The sequence below is a fragment of the Carcharodon carcharias genome, chromosome 2 (assembly GCF_017639515.1).
Source record: "Carcharodon carcharias isolate sCarCar2 chromosome 2, sCarCar2.pri, whole genome shotgun sequence".
Taxonomy (NCBI): domain Eukaryota; kingdom Metazoa; phylum Chordata; class Chondrichthyes; order Lamniformes; family Lamnidae; genus Carcharodon; species Carcharodon carcharias.
In genome coordinates, this window is record NC_054468.1 from 140464744 (window position 1) to 140487540 (window position 22797).

The 22797-nt window shown below is 42.3% G+C and overlaps 1 protein-coding gene across 4 annotated transcripts in view; it reads right to left on the reverse strand.

Moving 5' to 3' along the window:
- The window catches only part of map3k4 (mitogen-activated protein kinase kinase kinase 4), a 230806-nt gene that overhangs the window by 38178 nt on the left and 169831 nt on the right, over positions 1-22797 (reverse strand). For 3 of the 4 annotated variants that reach the window (XM_041174360.1, XM_041174340.1, XM_041174369.1), the window contains exons 15-18: positions 21943-22009; positions 20486-20582; positions 2456-2572; positions 683-783 (exon numbers count right to left, since the gene is read on the reverse strand). In XM_041174360.1, the coding sequence (XP_041030294.1) occupies positions 683-783; positions 2456-2572; positions 20486-20582; positions 21943-22009 (382 nt within the window). The remainder of the gene's footprint in view (positions 1-682; positions 784-2455; positions 2573-20485; positions 20583-21942; positions 22010-22797) is intronic. The other variant, XM_041174347.1, reaches the window with a different exon arrangement.

A 22797-nucleotide genomic window follows, 5' to 3' on the forward strand; every position in this document is an offset into this window, starting at 1 on the left:
GTTAAACGGTTCAGCTTCTGACATTACATTACTAACATGTGGCACCAAGAAATGGAGAGGAATATTAATAACTTACATTTTACAGCACTGTTAACATTGTAATTCAGAGACAAAAAAGGGATTGAGAGAGATAGTGGGGAGGGAGAAATGGCTGTCGTCTGGCGACATGTGGAACCCGATGCTGTGATTTCGGGCACAGTCATGTAGGATGTCATTTTAAGATCTGTTGCAGTGCTGTAGTGGGGCAGAGACTTGGCTGGAGGGGTTCAAACATGGAGGCTGCAGGAAAAGATGAATGTGATTTGGCAGGTGACAGTACATTTCAAGGAAAAAAATGGGAGGCTGGAAATAGAGGTGGTAATTTGCAGGGGTGGGGAGTTGTTGGTGGTGGTGTGTGTGTGTGTGTGTGTGTGTGTGGACAGGGTCCAGGCTTGTTTATTAGAGGAGCTGAAGGCATCAGATTTGAAGGAGAGAGGGATAATATGTTTGGAGAGGAAACTGTCAACAATATCTGCTCTCATGGGGGCGAGGAATGGAAGTTGGGTGGTCAGCTGTTCGACACAAGTAGGTTGGCAAGAGGAGGAGGTAGATCTCATGGATCAGGGCCAGGGCAGGGTTCAGTATGGCTGTGTTATAAAACACCACGCCTTAAGTGCACTATATTCAATATTCACTTCCTCACCCTCGCGATCTTCAGTGGGACTGGAGTGTCGGCTCAGTGACTTGAACTGTAGCTCAGCTGCTATGGATGCTAAGCGGTCATTTTCAGGGACACTCGAACCCCTATTTCAAAAGAAACAAGATTACAGTAGTATCTGCACTTCAACACAGTTCAAACATTTACTGGTAATGCACTTGGCACTGTATCATATGAATACCTTTAAAATATAAACAAACCACTTTCCTGTGCACTTCAAGGAGCACAGCAGGAGAGAATCATTTCAGATTTCTTGTCACTAACCATATTAATTCTACTCCTTTAATCAAATGAGACACCAAATGGCAGATAAAGGGGTCTCTGATGCCTGCTGCTGTAATGTTACAGCAAGATGGGGTACATTATCAGCCTCTGCAGGCATGCTAATCCAAGATCGCAGGTCCATGAAGTGAACTTCCAGTTGCTCAACCATTGATAGCAAACAACCCAAAGACAGGCACACTTTCAGGTGCTACTGATGAGTGACTGAAAGGGACTTACAAGGACTCAGTTTGCGACACAAATTATTCTGAATAACTGACCAATACAGCTTCTGGTGAAAATCTGGCTCATCAATGCATTATTCTTGTTTCAATACAGTTACATTGAGTGTAACAACTTTCCATTTTTATGAAGGGTCACCCAGTGATCTGTACTCTTAACAACACAATTAAAACAAAAGACCAGCATAAAAAATTTCAATATGGGAAACCGCATTTAGTTGTGTTTCCATTTACTATCTATTATGCATTTCCTCCATGTGTATTGGGAAATTCACTGCTGTTTAAATGTAAAAACACTCTGTGCCTACCGCAGTGCTGGTACACAGTGGCAGCAGTGTGTTCTATATACAAAATGCACTGCAGCAACTCATCAAGGCACCTTCGATAGCACCTTCCAAACCCGTAACCTCTACCACATGGAAGGACAATGGCAGCAGACAGTAACACCACCACCTGAAAGTTCCCTTCCAAGAAACTCACTTTCCTGACTTGGAACTATATTGCCATTCCTTCACTGCTGCTGGGTCAGCATCGTGGAACTCCCTTCCTAACAGCACTGGACTGTAGCTGTTCATGAAGGCAGCTCACCACCACATTTTCAAGGGCAATTAGGGACAACAAATGCTGACCTTGCTAGCAATGCTCACATCCCATGAAAGAATGAAAAAAAATCAAACACTATTAGTTTCTTCCTGTTTAAAATAATAGGTTCTCCCAGTATATTTCCTCCTTAATCCTATGGTTTCAAGCGTCTGACACAAGGTGATATAAAAGGGCATCGCCTACACAAGACAGAGAGTGATATATTGTGACATTGAGGTAACCAAGGATTATGAGGATAGTGTAAGTAGGCGGATTTGAGATAGAAAATCAGTTATGATCTTATTCAACGGCAAGGTGGTTTGAAGGACCGAATAGCCTACTTCTAATATTAAGAAATAGTAATTCTTATGCTTACTCAAAATCCAATCACTGGGCTGAAAGAAAATGGAATTATTTAATAATCTGAGTTAAGCAATGTAATTAACAATTAGCATGAGGCTGCTTTATCTGCAATATGAGATTCTAGTGCTAAAAGGAAATTGAGGTATCAGAAATTTGAATTAAGCAACTTAATTGATTCAACTATATTTTACTCCAAATGCCCTTTTAATCGCAGGAACATTAGGATTAAACATTGCTTTCAACTGATATATGAAAAAGGAGGATATATAGTACCACAAATGGCATCTATTCATGCTGTCAATGAAACTACCTTAGTTCATTAGCAGTGCTTGCAGGCTTGGTGTGATTGAGGTCACCACCAACTATAGGGGCTGAGCGAATAGCAGCGATGCATTGATTCCGTACTTCAGAGCCAAGACTCCTTGGGCTGTGATAAACAGAGTAGAAAATAATTCAAGAACATACAAATGTAGCTGACAATTCATACAAAGAAAAATAAATGCTGATTGCGTGTAGTTTTATTTTTACAGAGTTCATATTTGTGGTTTGATGCTAAAGGAAAGCTCAGAATTAATTGAACAAAGATTGGCAAACTGACCATGTGTTCTAATTTGTGCACTGAACATACCACAATCGTAAAAATAACTATAATTGCCTTAAAGTTGTTCTGCAACATTACAAATGGAGTTTCACCACTATTGCTAATGTCAAATAATGCTTTTAGCTAGTGTATAGTATGTTTTTATTTCTCAGTTCTGCTACAGGTTGCTAGGTTTTTGCAGAGCAAACAGGAAAAGATCCTAATAAAGTGCAGTTGAAGAATGCTATAATCCTACAGAGGGGGCTAAGGATTAAGTGTTTCTTTTTCCCCAAGTTATTAACTGGTCTTATCAGGAACTGAAAAGTAACTAAGTTACACAGAAATATTAACTGGTGAACCAAGCGGAAATATCCTTAACTTGGGTAAGGTGGAACTTTTAAGGTAACATTCTGACCATCATTACAGACCACCATTAGAAACCAGAAGTTAATATACTGTTGGCAACAAACATCTACCAGTTGGTTATCAAATGCAGCAAAATGAACTGGTTAGTTCGTGATTTAGAATAAAGTTTAGAATTTGGTTTCGATTCTACAGAGTCATGTAACAATGATCTCATGCACATACTAACAACATGCAGTACAAGTGACACTTACCATTATAAGTGCTGAGAGCAGATAGCAAAGCCAAAGAGTCATAGACAAAAAGGGTACGGTAGCATAGTGGTTATGTTACTGGACTAGTAATCCAGGGGTCTGGACTAAAATCCGGAGACATTGAGTTCAAATCTCACCACGGCAGCTGGGGAATTTTAATTCAATTAATTAATTAAATAAATCTGCAACTTAAAAAGCTAGTATCAGTAATGACTACCCAATTGTCATAAAAACCCATTTGGTTCATTAATTGCTTTAGGTAAGGAAATTGGTCTTCCTTACTTGTCTTGGTTGGCATATGACTCTAGACCCAATGCGGCGTGATTGACTTTTGACTGCTGCCTTAAATAGCCTACCAAGCTACTAAGTTTATCAAATCTGCTTTAAAAAACAGTACTAAGAATGAAACCAGCGCTGCAAAATCCTTCTCATCAACATCTGAGGACTTGTGCCAAAATTGGGAGGGTTATCCCATAGACTAGTCAAGCAACAGCCTGATAGTCATACTCACAAAATCACACCTTTCAGCCAACATCACAGACTACACTATCACCAGGCCTGGATATGTTCTGTTCCACTAATAGGGCAGACCCATTCGAGATGGCAGCACAATGGTATACAGTGGGAAGGAAGTGGCCACTATGGACCAACAGCAGCAGGATTCTATTCTATTTCAATCTGTAATCTCATGGCCTAATGTATTCCTCACTCTACCATTACTACCAAGCCAGGCAACCAGCCCTCGTTCATAAAAATCTAAAAACATAAGTAGGAGATATAGACCACATGGCCCATCAGGCCTGCTCTACCACTTAATATGAACATGGTCAATCTTCTGGCTCAACTCCATTTCCCTGCCGCATGCCAGGTCCCTTGATTCCCTGAGAGTCCAAAAAACTATTGATCTCAGCCTTAAATATATTCAATGATGTAGCATTCACAAGCTACTGGGATAGATAACTCCAAAGGTTCACAATTCTCTAAGTGAAGAAATTTTGTATTCATACTGGTCCTAAATGATCGAGCCCTTATTCTGAGACTGTCCTTATGTTCTAGATTCCCCAGCCAAGGAAGCCATAAGAACATAAGAAATAGGAACAGGAGTAGGTCGTTTAGCCCTTCAAGGCTGCTCTGCCACTCTGCCATTCAATGAGATCATGGCTGATCTTCAACTTCAATACCATTTTGCTGCAAGGTCCCCATATCCCTTGATGTTTTTAAGATGTAGAAATCTACTGATCTCTGTCTTGACCATGCTGTCTTGTCTGAGCTTCTACAGTCCTTTCTGGCAGAGCATTTCAAAGATTTACCACCCTCTAAGTGAAGAAATTCCTCCTCATCTCAGTTCTAAATGGCCTGCCCCTTATTCTGAGACTGTGTCCCCTGGTTCTAGGTATTGCACCCAGCGGATACATCCTTCCTGCATCCATCCTGTCGAGCCGTGTAAGAATTTTGTATGTTTGAATGAGATCACCTCTCATTCTTCTAAACTCCAGAGAATAAAGGCCAGTCTATTTAATCGTTCCTCATAGGACAATTCCTCCATCCCAGGAATTAGTTTGGTGAACATTTGTTGCACTCCCTCTATGGCAAATATATCTTTCCTTAGGTAAGATCACCAAAACTGCACACAACACTCCAGGTGCAGTCTCACCAAAGCTCTATATAATTGCACTAAGACTTATTCCTATACTCAAATCCTCTTGTAATATAGGCCAACACATCATTTGCCTTCTTAATTGCTTTCTGAAACAACCTCTCAATGTCTATTCTGTGGAACCCCTTCAGAATTTTATATGTTTCAATGAAATCAGTTTTCATTCTTCTAAACTCCAGAGTGTATAGGCCCAATTTACTCAGCCTCTCATCACTGGTCAACCCTCTCATACTACAAACCAATCCAGTTAATCGTTTCTGTACCGCTTCCAAGGTGAATATAACCTTCCTATGATATGGAGTCTAAAACTATGCACCAAAGCCCTATACAATTGTAGGAAGACTTCCTAATCCTTGTACGCCAATCCTCTTACATGAAAGGCCGACATGGTATTTGCCTTCCTAATGGCTTGCTGTATCTGCATGCTAACTTTGGGTTTCTTTGTGAATACACCCATCTCTGAGCAACATTTAAAAGATTCATGTTTTAAAAAACATCTTGCTTTTCTACTTCTACTACCAAAGCGAATAGCTTCATACTTACTCACATTATAACTTATCTGCCACCTTGTTGCCCAAATCACTTTAACTTGCCTACATCTCTTTGCACCTTCTCTGTGTCCTCTTCAAATGTTGATGTGATGTGGCTAGTGTGTGGATAAAGTGAGTTAGCATGCTTTCCACTTTTGTGTACTAAAATGCTTCTCATTTTCAGCCTACACCACTGGTTGGCAGCAATGTGAAAAAGAGAGCCAAATGTGTAAGTTTCTTCCTGTTAGTATACAGCCTCTGCATTGGCAGGTCCTCAGCTATGCCAGCTCATGGCAACACATAGAAACTGGGTTTCTCACAACCCCAGGCTAAAGCTTCAGAGGAAGTCGGAGAAGGTTTGGTCCCCAGACTTGCAGTGTGCAGGCCAACTGGCATGCGGGCATGCCCTGGCACTCAAACCAAACTCCCAGCTATGAGTGAACAACTCCACTGCTTGGTGGATACCTCGAGAGTGTTGAAGGCTAAGGAAGCAAAAAAATCTACAGTGGAGCCCAAAGGCGGGCTGATACCAAAATATGTCATCTTTCAGGCAACCCCTGTAACCAGGCCAGTGCCAAAGCTAGTGCTTTGCATTCTCTTGGACTCAACTGGGGAGGTCGAGAGAAGACCCTGATGTTTGGGCAGCTCAGGGTTTCCATAAATTTTGCCCAGGGTTGTGCCCTATAGACGAGGCTATACTTTCACTGCAGAGCATTAACCCAACATGGGAGACAGCAGTTACAAGAGATAAGCCTGACTTGACTGGCACAGAGAACATGTGCTACAGGTTGTCACTTATTCCAAGGCTGTGTCCGCTGGTTCGAGACACCCCCCCAGCCAGGGGAAACATCCTTCCTGTATCTATCCTGTTGAGTCCTGTAAGAATTTGGTATGCTTCAATGAGATCACCTCTCATTCTTCTAAATTCTGAAGAGACTAGGTTTATATTCTGTTATCTCTCCTTATAGGACAATCCTGCCATCCCAGGAATAAATCTGGAGAACCTTTGTTGCACTCCCTCTACAGCAAGCATATTCTGCCTCAGTTAAGGAGACCAAACTGTACACAATACTCCAGGTGCAGTCTCACCAAAGCTCTATACAATTGCATCAAGATTTCCTTACTCCTGTACTCAAATCCACCTGCAATAAAGGCCAATACACAATTTGCCTTCCTAATTGCTTGCTGCACCTGCATGTTAACTTTCAGTGACTTATGAACAAGAACACCAAGATCCCTTTGAACACCAACACTTCCCAATTTCTCACCATTTAAGAAATACTTTGCATTTCTGTTTTTCCTACCACAGTGGATAATTTCACATTTTTCCACATTATATTCCATTTGCTATGCTCCCCACTCACCTGGCCTGTCTAAATCCCCTTGAAGCCTCTTTGCATCCTCCTCATAACTCTCATTTCCATGTAGTTTTGTGCCATCAGCAAACTTGAAAGTATTACATTTGGTCCCCACATCCAAATCAATGAAGTAAATTGTGAATTCAAGCACTGATCCATGCAGTGCCTCACTAGTTACAGCCTGCCAACCTGAGAATGACCCATTTACTCCTACTCTGTTTTCTGCCCATTAACTAATCCTCAATCCTATGTGCTCTAATTTTGCTTACAAACTTCCTGTGTGAGGCTTTATTTAAAGCCATCTGAAATACACTAGATCCGTTGGTTCCCCTTTATCTATTCTGCTAGCTACATCCTCAAAAAACCCCAACAGGTTTGTCAAACTTGAGTTCCCTTTCATAATCCATAATCACATCCTTTGTAATAGATTCTAGCATTTTCTCCACTACTGATGTCAGGCTAACAGATCTGTAGCTCCCTGTTTTCTCGCTCCCTCCTTTCTTCAATAGTGGTGTTACATTTGATACCTTCTGATCTGCAGGAACTGTTCCAGAATCTATCGAGTTTTGGAAGATGCCCACCAACACATCCACTATCTCTGCAGCCACTTCTTTCAACACTCTGGGAAGAGAATCATCAGGCTCAGGGGATTTACCATCTTTCAGTAGGGATTAATTCCTCCAGAACTTTTTTTTTAACTAACACTAATTTCTTTCAGTTCCTCATTCTCACTAGCTACATTATCTTTTCCTTTTTACATACTTATTGAAGCTTTTACAGTCCGTTATTATTTTTCTTGCTAGTTTACGTTCATATTCTATTTTCTCTTTATCAGCTTCTTGGTGCTCCTTTGCTGAATTCTGAAATGCTCCCAAACCTAAGGCTTACTATTTTTTTTTGGCAACTTTATAAGCCTCTTCCTTTGATCTAATACAATCTTCAACTTCCCTGTTAGCCATGGTCGGATCACCTTTCCTACTGGGTTTTTGTACCTCAAAGGAATGTATATTTGTTGTATTAATTCCTTAAATGTCAGCCATTACCTGATTACAATCATACCTTTTAATGTAGTTTCCCAATGTACCACAGCCAATTTGCCCCTCATAGTTTCCTCTGTTTAGATTTCAGACCCTGGTTTCAGATTGCAACGCATTAATAGGACTTTATATTAAGTTTGAAAGTAAATTATGGTCACTCTTTCCTGGAGGTTCCTTTACAACAAGATTACGATTTAGCCCTTTCCCTTTGCAAAGTACTAGATATTAAGTAGCCTGTTCTCTAATTGGTTCCTCAACACACTGTTCTCGAAAACCATCTCGTATACTTTCCAGGAATTTGTCTCCACAGCATTAGTGTTAGTTAGGTTTACCCAGTCTATAAGTAAAATGAGGTTCCCCATGATTACTGTATCACCCTTGTTACATGCACCTCTAATTTCCTGATTTATACCGTGCCATACATTACCACCACTGCTGTTAGCCTATAAATAACTCCTACCAATGTTTGCTGCCACCTTGCTGTTTCTTAGCTTCACATAAACTGATTTGACATCTTGATCCTCTGATCAAAGATCCTCTCTCACTAATGTACTGGTCTCATACTTTATTAATAGTGCTACCCCACTTCCTTTTCCTTTCTGCCTATTCTTCTTAAATATCGAATACCCTTAAACATTCAGTTCCCAGCCTTGGTCACCCTGCAGCCATATTTACGTAACGGCAATTAGATCATACCCATTTGCTTCCATTTGTGCTATCGATTCATCTATTTTGTTACGAATGCTGTGTGCATTCAGATAAAGTACCGTTAATTCTGTTTTTTAAAATCATTTTTGCAACCTCAAGTCTCATCTGCTGGTGCACTCAAGTTTGTACGTTCTGTCCCTTCCTGCCACACACAGATTATCAATTCCCTTATTGCTACCTTGCTCTCTTGCCTTTTGTCCTCTCTCTAATTTATCACATCTTCTCTCACCTGATCCCTCACCCACCCACCCCCTCTCCCACTATTTAGTTTAAAGTCCTCTCTATCGCCCTAGTTATATGACTTGCCAGAACACTGGCCCCAGCATGGTTCAGGCAAAGACTATCCCAAAGGTACAGCTCCCACTTCCCCTAGTACTGGTGCTAGTGCTCCATGAATCAAAAGCCATTTCTCCCACACCAACCTGAGAGCCATGTATTTAACTTACTTTACTCCAGTCTTCTCATGGCTCAGGGAATAATCCAGGGATTATTACATTTGAGGTTCTGCTTTTTAATTTAGCCCCTAGCTGCTCATACTCCCTCAGCAGAACCTCCTTCCTAGTCTTACCTATGTAGTTGGTAACTTGTGGACCACGACAACTGGATCCTCACTCTCCCACTGCAAGGTCCTCTCCATCCCAGAGCAGATGCCCTAAACCTTGGCAACGGACAGGCAACACAGCATTCTGGACTCTCCTTCTCGGCTGCAGAGAACTGTGTGCATCCCCCCAAATATATTGTCCCCTACTACCACTGCATTCCTGTTGACTGCCCATGCTTGAATAGCTTCCTGCACCACAGTGCCATGGTCGGTTTGCTCATCCACTCTGTAGCCCCCACTTTCGTCCATACAAGCTGCAAGAATCTCAGACCTGTTGGACAATTGCAAAACCTGAGGCTTCTCAACTTCTACCAAATCAATCCCGTTACCTGCTTCACTATCACAGTTTCCTGTTCCTGACCATGGACCAAATCAGATGAATGTATCCTAAGAGGAGTGACCGCCTCCTGGAACAAAGTGTGTAGGTAACTTTCTCCCTTCCTGATGTGTTGCAGTGTCTGCAGCTCAGCCTCCAGCTCAATGACCCTGAGTCAAAGTTCCTGCAACTGCAGAGACTTGCAGCAAACATTATTGCCTTGGATAATACAGGCATCCACAAACGCCCACATTCTGCAGACAGACATCTTCATTGCGTTTAACTATTTTACTGATTAAATTTTAATTAAGCTCTCTAGTCCTCCTTGTGTTAATTCTTATTATTTCAATAAATGCTCTATTTATACCAATTGAAATTCCCTAGTTGAGATAAATAGGAAATACCACCAATCTAATAAGCTTTACTACTATTAGTAAACCTTATTGCTACTGATAAAACCTCAAAATGACTAAAATTACCCAAGTTTTGTAAGATAAATGAGAAAAATACTCACCAATGAACTACCTGTTTTCCTGTGACATCACACTTTGATTTTTCTCAGAACACAGCCGGTCTACTCTGGGGCACAGATTGGACTGGACTGGATAGCTCATTTAGGTGCTGGTGTCTGTCTCTGGGTCCTCCTCTCTCCCACTCTTCATGTTCATTTTACATGCTCCTGCATGTTCATCTGGCAGGGGAAGACTTCAGAGGAAATGCGTGAGCAAGGTGTAGGCTTTGCTGTAAAGAACCCATCACTCTTGATGATAAAACCCCACACAAATGGTTTGGAAAGGGCTCTCTCCATCAGCCTCTCAACTCAAACAGGGCTTGTTAATCTCATGAGTATCTATAATACAACACTGTGCTCCACTACAAAGATGGAAAACCAGTTCTATGAAGAGCTTGCTGTCATCAGCAGAAACTCCAAGTCAGAACATCTTTACCTACCGGGGATTTCAACACAAGAGGGGGTGGACCATGACCCTGCTGTCTTGGAATATGGCAAATGAGAACAGAGAGAGACAATTTGAGCTTTAGTGCGACCATGAGCTCTGTGTAACTAACATAGAACAAACCATGCCACAAGGTGTCCTGATGACATCTAAGATCAGGGCATTGGCACCAGCCGGATTAGATCATCACCAGACATGCCTCTCTGAGCAGTACTCTCAACACATGCAGCTACCATAGTTCTGACTGTGATACAGGTCACTTCTTGATGTGCACCAGGGTTAGGATGCAATCCTTGAAGTTTTTTCATTCGAAGCTGAAATGCTGCCCTTACATCAATGTCAGGCATAGTGCCTACCCAGATAAATACTACCAGTTCCTTGATTCAACTGAACAGGCACTCTCTTGCAGGCACCCTCCAGCATTCCAACAGGGTGCAGAGGCGAAACAAAACATACTTCGAGACACCATCTACAATACGGCAGCCTCAACTTATGTGAAATGAGAGGGGAAAAATGCTGACTGTTCTGAGGACAACATCACAGTAATGCAACCTGTCTTTGAACTTAAGCAATCCACTACCATTAACAACAAGGCAGATCTGAGAGAGAAGGTGCTAAATGCCCTAAGAGGCACTCGAAGTCCAATGGACTGCTAAGTGGTGCACCAATGATTAATGGTTACAACTTTGTCAGAGTACCCAGATATCCTTCAACACAGGGAATGCCAGGGGCATGTATGATGCGATCACAAAGGCAACAAACAAAGAAAGCGGCTCACTGAAAGCAAAGGCAGGGAAGGTCAGTGACTGCAATAAACAGTTAGAGAGATGGATGGGACACTACCCTGAGTTATACCCTAGGGAGAGCACTGTCACCATGGAAACTCTAGACACCATAGACAGCCAACTTGTCATGACAGAGCTGGATATCAAACCCACAGTATAAGAGCTTAGCAAAGCTTTTGACTCACTTGCCATGGGCAATACTCTGGTTGCTGATGCTATACCGCCTGAACTCATCAAGGGCCGGAAGCTGACATTCCTGCAGCTCTGCACCAACTTCTCCGTCTCTGCTGGAGGAAGGGGCACCGTCCCAGGATTTGCATAACGCAAAGACTGTGACCTTGTACAAAAACAAGGGAGACCACAGTGATTGCAACAACCATCACAGCACGTCCCTGCTGCACATTGTGGGTAACATATTTGCCCGGGTTGCCCTTGCCAGACTGCAGATCCTGGCTGAACACATCCACTCTAAATCCCAGGGTGATTTCAGAACTGGAAGATCTACAATTGACATGATCTTCTCAATCCAGGAGCTGAAGAGAAATGCTGTGAACAAAGGAGACCACTATATACCATTTTCATCAATCTCACTAAGGCGTCTGACCACGTGAGTAGAGGCGGTCTATTTAAACTGGAGAAAATTGGCTGCCATTGAAGTTGCTCAATGTGATCTCCTCTTTGCATGACATCATGGTGGGTAAGGTCAGCTATGACAGGGCAACATCGGAACCCACAGTGGAGTCAAACAGGATTGTATTCTAGCATTGACAACCTTTAGCATATTCTTCTCTTTATTGTTGTCTTATGTCTTCAGATCATCTACAGGGGTTGTCTACCTACATACCAGAACTGACAGAAAGCTCTTCTGTCTTGTGTGCCTGAGATCCAAAACTAAGGTACCCCTTAGAGTATTGCTACACATTGCCGATGTCACACTAGCATTCCACATCAAGGAACGGTTTCAGCGGCAATGGACATATTCTCTTATGCCTATGAAGAGTTTGGTTTGACCATTAACGTCAGGAAGACAATGTCATGGCCCAGGATGTTGCCTCATTGCCATCTATCAGCATTGACATGTGATGCTGGAGTTTGCTGATTGCTTCACATTCTAGGCTCAACAACCATCAGCAATTTGACACTTGGATGCTGAAATCAACATACGCATCAGAAAAGCTGCAGCTGTTATGTCCAAACTGAGCAAGAGTGTGTGGAACAACAGCAACCTGACTGAGAACACCAAACTGCAAGGCTATCAAGCCTGTGTTCTCAGTGCACTCCTCTACTGTACTGATACCTAGACAACATATGCTCAGCAGGGGTTAAAACCGAACAGTTTTTACCTTCCCTGGGTCACGATCTCCTGGGTGCCCATAGCTCTGCTACAAGGAACCAGCAAACGAGATATGATGATGGTGGAGACCGACACTGACAACTGGGAGACAGTCACTGATGGCCGTGACCTTTGGAGGCTAATTGCTTGGAAGGATATTGGAAGAGTCAAGTAGTAATCCACAAACAGAACTGTCCCGGTAGACCGATCGTCTCAGCTTGCTCCTGCCCCACAGAACTCATTTCTCATTATCTTGACTCCCTTCTCTCTCCCCTTGACCAGTCCCTTCCCACCTACATCCGTGATTCCTCTGACACCTTACGTCACGTCAACAATTTCCAGTTCCCTGGCTCCAACCGCTTCTTCTTCACCAAGGACGTCCAATCCCTCTACACCTCCATCCCCCACCAGGATGGTCTGAGGGCCCTTAGCTTCTTCCTCGAACAGAGGCCCGAACAATCCCCATCCACCACTACTCTCCTCCATCTGGCTGAACTTGTTCTCACACTGAACAATTTCTCCTTCAACTCCTCTCACTTCCTCCAAATAAAAGGTGTGGCTATGGGTACCCACATGGGCCCCAGCTATGCCTGTCTCTTTATGGGGTATGTGGAACATTCCTTGTTCCAGTCCTACTCCGGCCCCCTTCCACAACTCTTTCTCTGGTACATCGATGATTACTTCGGTGCTGCTTCATGCTCTCGTCGGGACTTGGAAAAATTTATTAATTTTGCTTCCAATCTCCACCCCTCCATCATTTTCACGTGGTCCACCTTTGACACTTCCCTTCCCTTCCTTGACCTCTCTGTCTCAATCTCTGGTGATAGACTGTCCACCAATATCCATTACAAACCTACCGACTCCCACAGCTACCTCGACTACAGCTCCTCACACCCCGCTTCTTGTAAGGACTCCATCCCATTCTCTCAGTTCCTTCGCCTCCGTCGCATCTGTTCCGATGTTGCTACCTTCAAAAACAGTTCCTCTGACATGTCCTCCTTCTTCCTTAACCGAGGTTTTCCACCCACGGTCGTTGACAGGGCACTCAACCGTGTCCGGCCCATCTCCCGCGCATCCGCCCTCACGCCTTCTCCTCCCTCCCAGAAACATGATAGGGTCCCCCTTGTCCTCACTTATCACCCCACCAGCCTCCACATTCAATGGATCATCCTCCGCCATTTCCGCCAACTCCAGCATGATGCCACCACCAAACACATCTTCCCTTCACCCCCGCTATCGGCATTCCGTAGGGATCGTTCCCTCCGGGACATCCTGGTCCACTCCTCCATCACCCCCTACTCCTCAACCCCCTCCTATGGCACCACCCCATGCCCACGCAAAAGATGGAACACCTGCCCCTTCACTTCCTCTCTCCTCACCGTCCAAGGGCCCAAACACTCCTTTCAAGTGAAGCAGCATTTCACTTGCATTTCCCCCAACTTAGTCTACTGCATTCGTTGCTCCCAATGTGGTCTCCTCTACATTAGAGAGACCAAACGTAAACTGGGCGACCGCTTTGCAGAACACCTGCGGTCTGTCCGCAAGAATGACCCAAACCTCCCTGTTGCTTGCCATTTTAACACTCCACCCTGCTCTCTTGCCCACATGTCTGTCCTTGGCTTGCTGCACTGTTCCAGTGAAGCCCGACGCAAACTGGAGGAACAACACCTCATCTTCCGACTAGGCACTTTACAGCCTTCCGGACTGAATATTGAATTCAACAACTTTAGGTCTTGAACTCCCTCCTCCATCCCTACCCACTTTCTGTTTCTTCCCCCTTCCTTTTGTTTTTTTCCAATAAATTATATAGATTTTTTATTTCCCACCTATTTCCATTATTTTTAAATATTTTTAAATCTTTTATGCTCCCCCCACCCCGACTAGAGCTATACCTTGAGTGCCCTACCATCCATTCGTAATTAGCACATTCGTTTATATATCACCAACTTTAACACCTATGTGTTCTTTTGTTCTGTTGTCTGTGACATCTTTTGATGATCTGCTTCTATCACTGCTTGTTTGTCCCTACAACCACACCAACCCCCTCCACTTCTCTCCCCCCATACACCTTAAACCAGCATATATTTCATCCCTTTCTTGGATTCACTCAAGTTCTGTCCAAGGGTCATGAGGACTCGAAACGTCAACTCTTTTCTTCTCCGTCAATGCTGCCAGACCTGCTGAGTTTTTCCAGGTAATTCTGTTTTTGTTTTGCATTTCCAGCATCGGCAGTTTTTTTGTTTTTAACAACATGCTCAGCTGGCAGAGAGGGGCCAGAGAAGACAGAGGCCAGCAAACATTGCACCTTCTCAGTCTTCCTCTGCAGGAAAATGTAGCAGACACTGCCATGCCAGATTGGGGTTCCTGCGCCACACTAGGCGATGCTTAACACAGAGCTGACCATCACAGCACAAACCATTGTCTTATGAGATGGAAGGGTGCCATAGGTTACATTCTCACCTAGCTTTGTATCATTAGCAAACTTGCATACATTACTAATAAAAACAAAAAACTGCGAATGTTGGAAATCCAAAACAAAAACAGAATTACCTGGAAAAACTCAGCAGGTCTGGCAGCATCGGCGGAGAAGAAAAGAGTTGACGTTTCGAGTCCTCATGACCCTTTAACAGAACTGGGTGAATCCAAGGAGAGGGGTGAAATATAAGCTGGTTTAAGTGTGTGTGTGGGGAGGGGGTGGGTGGAGAGAAGTGGAGGGGGGTGGTGTGGTTGTAGGGACAAGCAAGCAGTGATAGGAGCAGATAATCAAAAGATGTCACAGACAAAAGAACACATAGGTGTTGAAGTTGGTGATATTATCTAAATGAATGTGCTAATTAAGAATGGATGGTAGGGCACTCAAGGTACAGCTCTAGTGGGCTGGGGGGAGCATAAAAGATTTAAAAATAATGGAAATAGGTGGGAAAAGAAAAATCTATATAAATTATTGGAAAAAACAAAAGGAAGGGGGAAGAAACAGAAAGGGGGTGGGGATGGAGGAGGGAGGTCAAGATCTAAAGTTGTTGAATTCAATATTCAGTCCAGAAGGCTGTAAAGTGCCTAGTCGGAAGATGAGCTGCTGTTCCTCCAGTTTGCGTTGGGCTTCACTGGAACAATGCAGCAAGCCAAGGACAGACATGTGGGCAAGAGAGCAGGATGGAGTGTTAAAATGGCAAGCGACAGGGAGGTTTGGGTCATTCTTGCGGACAGACCGCAGGTGTTCTGCAAAGCGATCGCCCAGTTTACGTTTGGTCTCTCTAATGTAGAGGAGCAACGAATGCAGTAGACTAAGTTGGGGGAAATGCAAGTGAAATGCTGCTTCACTTGAAAGGAGTGTTTGGGCCCTTGGACGGTGAGGAGAGAGGAAGTGAAGGGGCAGGTGTTCCATCTTTTGCGTGGGCATGGGGTGGTGCCATAGGAGGGGGTTGAGGAGTAGGGGTGATGGAGGAGTGGACCAGGGTGTCCCGGAGGGAACGATCCCTACGGAATGCCGATAGCGGGGGTGAAGGGAAGATGTGTTTGGTGGTGGCATCATGCTGGAGTTGGCGGAAATGGCGGAGGATGATCCATTGAATGCGGAGGCTGGTGGGGTGATAAGTGAGGACAAGGGGGACCCTATCATGTTTCTGAGAGGGAGGAGAAGGCGTGAGGGCGTATGCGCGGGAGATGGGCCGGACACGGTTGAGTGCCCTGTCAACGACCGTGGGTGAAAACCTCGGTTAAGGAAGAAGGAGGACGTGTCAGAGGAACTGTTTTTGAAGGTAGCATCATCAGAACAGATGTGACGGAATATTGAATTCAACAACTTTAGATCTTGACCTCCCTCCTCCATCCCCAACCCCTTTCTGTTTCTTCCCCCTTCCTTTTGTTTTTTACAATAATTTATATAGATTTTTCTTTTCCCACCTATTTCCATTATTTTTAAATCTTTTATGCCCCCCCCCACCCCCACTAGAGCTGTACCTTGAGTGCCCTACCATCCATTCTTAATTAGTACATTTGTTTAGATAATATCCCCAACTTCAACACCTGTGTTCTTTTGTCTGTGACATCTTTTGATTATCTGCTCCTATCACTGCTTGCTTGTCCCTACAACCACACCACCCCCCTCTACTTCTCTCCCCCCACCCAAAACCGACCCCCCCCACTTAAACCAGGTTATATTTCACCCCTCTCCTTGGATTCACCCAGTTCTGTTGAAGGGTCATGAGGACTCGAAACGTCAACTCTTTGCATACATTACTCTTGGTCTCAGCGCTGGTCATTGTGACACTCCACTAGTTACAGTTCACCAACTTGAAATGCCCTGTTTATTATTACTCTCTGCTTCCTGGCTGTTACCCAGTCCTCTATCAAAGCTAATATACTGTGCTCAACTCTATGAGCTATTATCTTGCGTATTAACCTTTTGTGTGTTATCTTTATGAATGCTTCTCGGTATTCCAAGTATACTACATTTACTGGTTCCCCTTCATCTACCAGACTAGTTAAATCCTCAAAAACTCTAATACATTAGTTAAATATTTTCCTTTCCTAAAACCATGTTGACTCTGTCTGAGCATATTATGATTTTCTAAGTGCATTGTTAAGACATCCTTAATAAATAGGTTCCAGCATTTTCCCTATGACTGATGTCAGGCTAACTGACCTGTAGTTCCCTTTATCTCTCTCTCTACTTTCATAATTAGCAGTGTTATATTTGCTAACTTCCAATCTGCTGGATGGTTCTAGAATCTAGGGAATTTTGGAAAATCATAGATAGCGCATCCACTATCTTTGCCGCTACCTGGTTCAGAACCCTAGGATGTAGGCTACAGGTCCTGGGGATTTGTCTGCTTTTCTCTAATACTATTTCTCTGTTGATATTAATTAACTTGGGTTCCTCACTGTTACTAGCCCCTTGGTTACCCGCTATATCTGGTATGAATTTGTCTCTTCTACTGTGAAGGCGGACATCAAATATTTGTTCAGCATATGCCATTTCTTCAACTCCCATTGTAATCCCTTCTGAGGAACCAATGTTTCCTGTAGCTACTTGCCTCTTTTTTTTATATACTTGTAAAAGCTCTTAATTTGTTTTTATATTTCTAGCTAATTTACTCTCATTCTATTTTTTTCTCTTTTATCAACTTTGCTGGTTTCTGAAACACTCCCAATCTTCAGGCTTGCTACTATTCTTTCTCACGAAATAATCCTCTTCTTTTAATTTATTATCCATAACTCCCTTTTTAAGCCAGGGATGGATCTTTCTTGCTGAGTTTTTGTTTTTTAAAGGTATGTATCTATGTTGAAAATTTTGAATCATTGAAATCAGCAAATTTGCCCAAATGACGAGCCAACCTGATGAGGTGACAAGTCAGTATTACATGCATGCTAAACAATGGAAACAACATACTAGAGATAGAGTTAAGCAATACCAATGAATCAGATCAAAGCTCCGCAGTCGTGCCACATCTAGTCATGCCACATCCAGTCATGAATGGTGGTGGACAATTAAACAACTAACAGGAGGTGGCAGCTCCAAGAAAATCCCCATCCTCTATCATGATAGAGCTGAGCACATGAGCGCAAAAGTCAAAGCTGAAACATTTGCAACCATCTTCAGCAAGGAATGTTGAGTGGATGATCCATCTTGGCCTCCTCCTGAGATCCCCAGCATCACAGAAGCTAGCCTTCAGTCAATTCAATTTACTTTTCTTGATATCAAGAAAGCGTAGAGTACATTCAATACAGACATCATCCTGGATGTGGTTCTGAAGACATGTCCAGAACGAGCCATGCTTCTCGTCAAGCTGTTCCAGTACAGCTACAATACTGGCATACTCGAAAGAGTTACTATTTACTCGAAAGAGTTATAATACTGGCATGTACCTGACAAAGTTGGAAATTGCCCATTTAAGTCCTGCCCACAAAAACGACAAATCCAATCTGTTCTGGTCAATTACCACCCCATCAGTTTATTCTCTATCAGCCAAGTGCGTTGCTGACAGTGCTACTGATTAGTACTTAAAAACCAATTATCTGCTCAATGATGCTTAATTTGGATTCCTCCAAGACCATTTGACCCCAGATCTCATTATAGCCTTAATTCAAACATGGACAAAAGAGTCGAATTCCAAAACTGAGGTTAGAGTGGCCACCCTTGACATCAAGTCAGCATTTGATCAAGTGCTGCATCAAGGAGTCCCAGTAAAACCGAAGCCAATGGACATTAGGGAAAATTCGCCACTGGCCAGGGTTGTGCCGAGAACAACAAATGGTGATTGTGCTTGTTGGAGACCAATCATCCTAGGCCCAGGACATTCATGCAGGGATTTCTCAGGGCTGTGTCCTAGGTCCAACCATCTTCAGTTCCTTCATCATTGACCTTCCCTCCACAAGTTAAGAAGTGAGAACTGCTCACTGATGATTGCAGTGTTCACCTCCGTTCGTAATTTCTCAGGTAATGAAATATTCAGCACAGGCAGCAAGACCTGGACAGCATTCAGGCTTGGGCTGATAATCAGTGCCAGGTAATGACCATCACTAACAAGAGAAAACACCACACTCTTGACATTAATTGGCATCACCATCGTCGAAACCCCACCATAAATATCCTGGAATCATTATTGACCAGAAACTTAATTGGACCAGCCACATCAACATGGTGACTACAAGAGGTCAGCAGTTAGATAGCACAAGTCAGGAATGTGATGGAATGCTCCCCATTTGCCTGGACAAGTACACCTCCAATAACACTTAGGAACTGCAACACTATTTAAGACAAAGCAACCATTTAATTGGCACCCAAATTACCACCGCAAACATTCACACCTTCAACCACCAGCGCATCATGTCTGCAAGTGGTATCATCTACAAAATGCACTGTAGAAATTTGCCAAAGCTTCTTTGACAAGACTGTCTAAAACCATGACTTCTACCACTTAGAAGAACAAGAGGACAAGGGTAGCAGGAGCACTTCCAATTTCCCCTCCAAGTCACACAACATACTGATTTGGAAATAGATCGCTGTTCCTTCATCACTGCTGGGTCAATATCCTGGAACAATATCTAAAGGCACCATGGGGGTAACTTTACTGCATGGACTGCAGTAGTTCAAGGTGACTCACCATCACCTTCTCAAGGGCAATTAGGAATGGGCTACATATGCTGGCCTTGTTAGCGAAGCCCACTTCCCGTTAATGGAAAAAATCAAAAGCTTCATGAAATAAATTAAATTACTGCTTACTAAACAGCATAACCACTGGTCACAGAGATTGTAAGAGTATGACTACTGGAGTCACAGAAAATAACTATTGGTCAGAGAGAAAGCAACAGGATGTCTATTCATCACAGAGCATGCAGGCAAGTAATGATTGGTCAGAAAGACTGCAGAAGAATGGTTTTTGGCCAGAGAATCTTCAAGATAGTAGTTACTGGTCAGAGGTACTGTAGGACGATGGCTATTGGTCAAGTAGACTGCAGGAAAGTGGCAACTTGTTAGAGAGACTGCAAGGGGATGAAGATTGGTCACAGAGTAGAGGAAACTGCTATGATAATTTTGTTTGGTTTAGTTTGAGTTTAGACAATATCCAAATACAGTCGATAGGTATTTTCAGAATCTCTGATAGGAGTCCACTTCCCATAGGCCAATACAACCAAGAACACTGGAATCAGAATTTACTTAAGAACTCTTCGAAACTTTATTAACTTGATTAACTTTATTAACTTAAAATAGATTTTTGTAAGAAGAAATACATTTTTTTTGTTCTGCCATTGTATTCAAAGAATGGCTTAACAGTAAATAAGAAACATTAACTCAATAAAATTTCCAGCCCTGTTTTCAAGTTGTGCCAAAGTGGAGAGAACCAAACGGAGTACTATACCTGAATCCCTCAGGTGTAGGAATGATGAGATGTGGATTTGGTGGGTCACTATGGCATCGAGGTACTTTGATAGGGCGAGGGCTATTTCGATTAACTCCTGGAAGGTACATATTGAAATTAATGCAAGGTCACATGTTTAATGAAGTAACATTTGTGATATCATTAATGACAATGTTCAGGAAACATGAAAAAGCTTCAAAACAAATACGCAACAGTATTTATTCTATAAGCATTAATGAGACAATTTTGAGTACCAAGCACCATGGCAACAAATAGAGTGAGTTCTTTCAAATGTTGCATACTATAGATGGTAAAAAAATACAAAATGAATGTAAATTAATAGCCTATAAATTAAGCAGCAAGCAATGTTCTGGAGTGCACTGCCTAAAAGGGTGGCGGAAACAAATTCAATAGTAACCTTCAAAATGGAATTTGACAAATACTTGTACGGTTACATGATTCTATAATCTTTACAATTTTTTCTAAATTTAACCTAGTTACAACATATGTCCCACTTCAAACTGTTTTGTACTAGCTTATTTGATGATTATCACCAAAAATCCAAAATAAACACATGGTGCTTAAAACCATCAACTAGATTGTTTCAATATTACTTTTCAAATGTTATTTTATAATTTTTAATATAAATAAGCATGGTAAAGTTTTCCAGCACAATTAATAAAAATAATTAACCAAGATCACAGATACAGAAATTCTTTGGGATAATTTTTTTTTTAAAAAAGGCTTTGAATGGTTTGGCATCTTTTCAGATAGACTACCAGAACTGCTAATTCCAAATAGTAGTGGTATATTTAAACAAAAAGTAACTTTGCTGACGCACGAGGAAGAAAAATGGCAAGTTATATTATCAGCACCATCTTACTGCCAAGACTCATTATTGCAACACAACAACAAGCAATACATTGGGCTTGCATACAGTTCAGTTGAGTTTGTGCGGTTACCCAGCTAAGGAGGGCGTGGGATCAGGAGCAATGTCATGAGACCTCTGGCAGGACGGTTCTGGGTTTGCAATATATTCTAACCCAAACTACAAATGTGCCAGACAGTTTGCGAACACATCAACAATTGTTTAAAGGAAGACTTGGAGCGGAGAGTTGGAAATGGGCATTGTTGGCATAGGATGACAATATTCAATAATATTTAAGAAAAATGCTAATAAAATTAGAAAATGTTGGAAATACTCAGCAGTCAAGGTAGCATCTGTGGAGAGAGAAATAAAGTTAACAGATGTTTTGACGACAGGTCATCGATCTGAAACTTTGTTTCTCTCTCCACAAATGCTGCATGATCTGCTGAGTATTTTCAGCATTTACAGTTTAGATTCCAGATTTCTAGCCTCCACAGTATTTTGCTTTGAACTAAAAATGCTAGTCTGAAAGCACACAGAACATAATTGTTATCAGCTGTTTTAATTATACAATACTCTGAACACAAACCTGTCACAGGGCTATGAGGCTTTCCTATCACATGACTGATGCACTCATTTATTAGAGACTGCAAACTCTGCAAAACATAATAAAGGATACACTTCAACACTAGAGTTTGAACAATAGTTGAGAATTCTGTCTGCTCACTCACCTAATTAATAGAAAAGTACTATTACAACCCAATGAACATTCTGTAAAAATCAGACTGTACACCACAGAAATCACACCAGACAGAGATTTTACTGGTGCATGTGAACTGTCCAAGCCAATAAAGTTCAGTTCAATCTATTAAACTGTTTAAAGCAATACATATTGAAGGGAAGGATATCAGAAATATGTTCTCTACTTTCACAATTTGAAAATAAAAGATAAATGTGAAACATGGTTGTATGGTTTATATTTTAATTCAAGAGAAGCAGTACATCATCCATGTTTCAGGTGAGACCCGCTCTGCCCCTTCAGGCACCATAAAAGATACCATAGCACTATTTTAAGAACGGCTAAGTGCCCAAGCCAATATATAATCAACTTCACCGGAAAAAAAATTCTCGTTATTTAACTTATTGCTGTTTGTGGGACCTTGCTCTGCATAAACTGACTGTCATGTTTCCTGCATCACAACAGTAATTAGACTTCAAATGTACTTCACAGGGTATAAAGCATTTTGAAACATTTGGAATGCAGCACCATACGACTTTAGCACGAATAGCAGACAATCCTCTGACAGCTTGTATGAGATTAAAAGCAGAGAAGAATCATTAGCTGGGACAACAGCATATGTGTTGCTTTCTGACAGGTCTGCATCATGGTCAAAGACAGTGGTGGTCTAAAATGATCTGCATAGTTAAGACAACAGCACGTGAA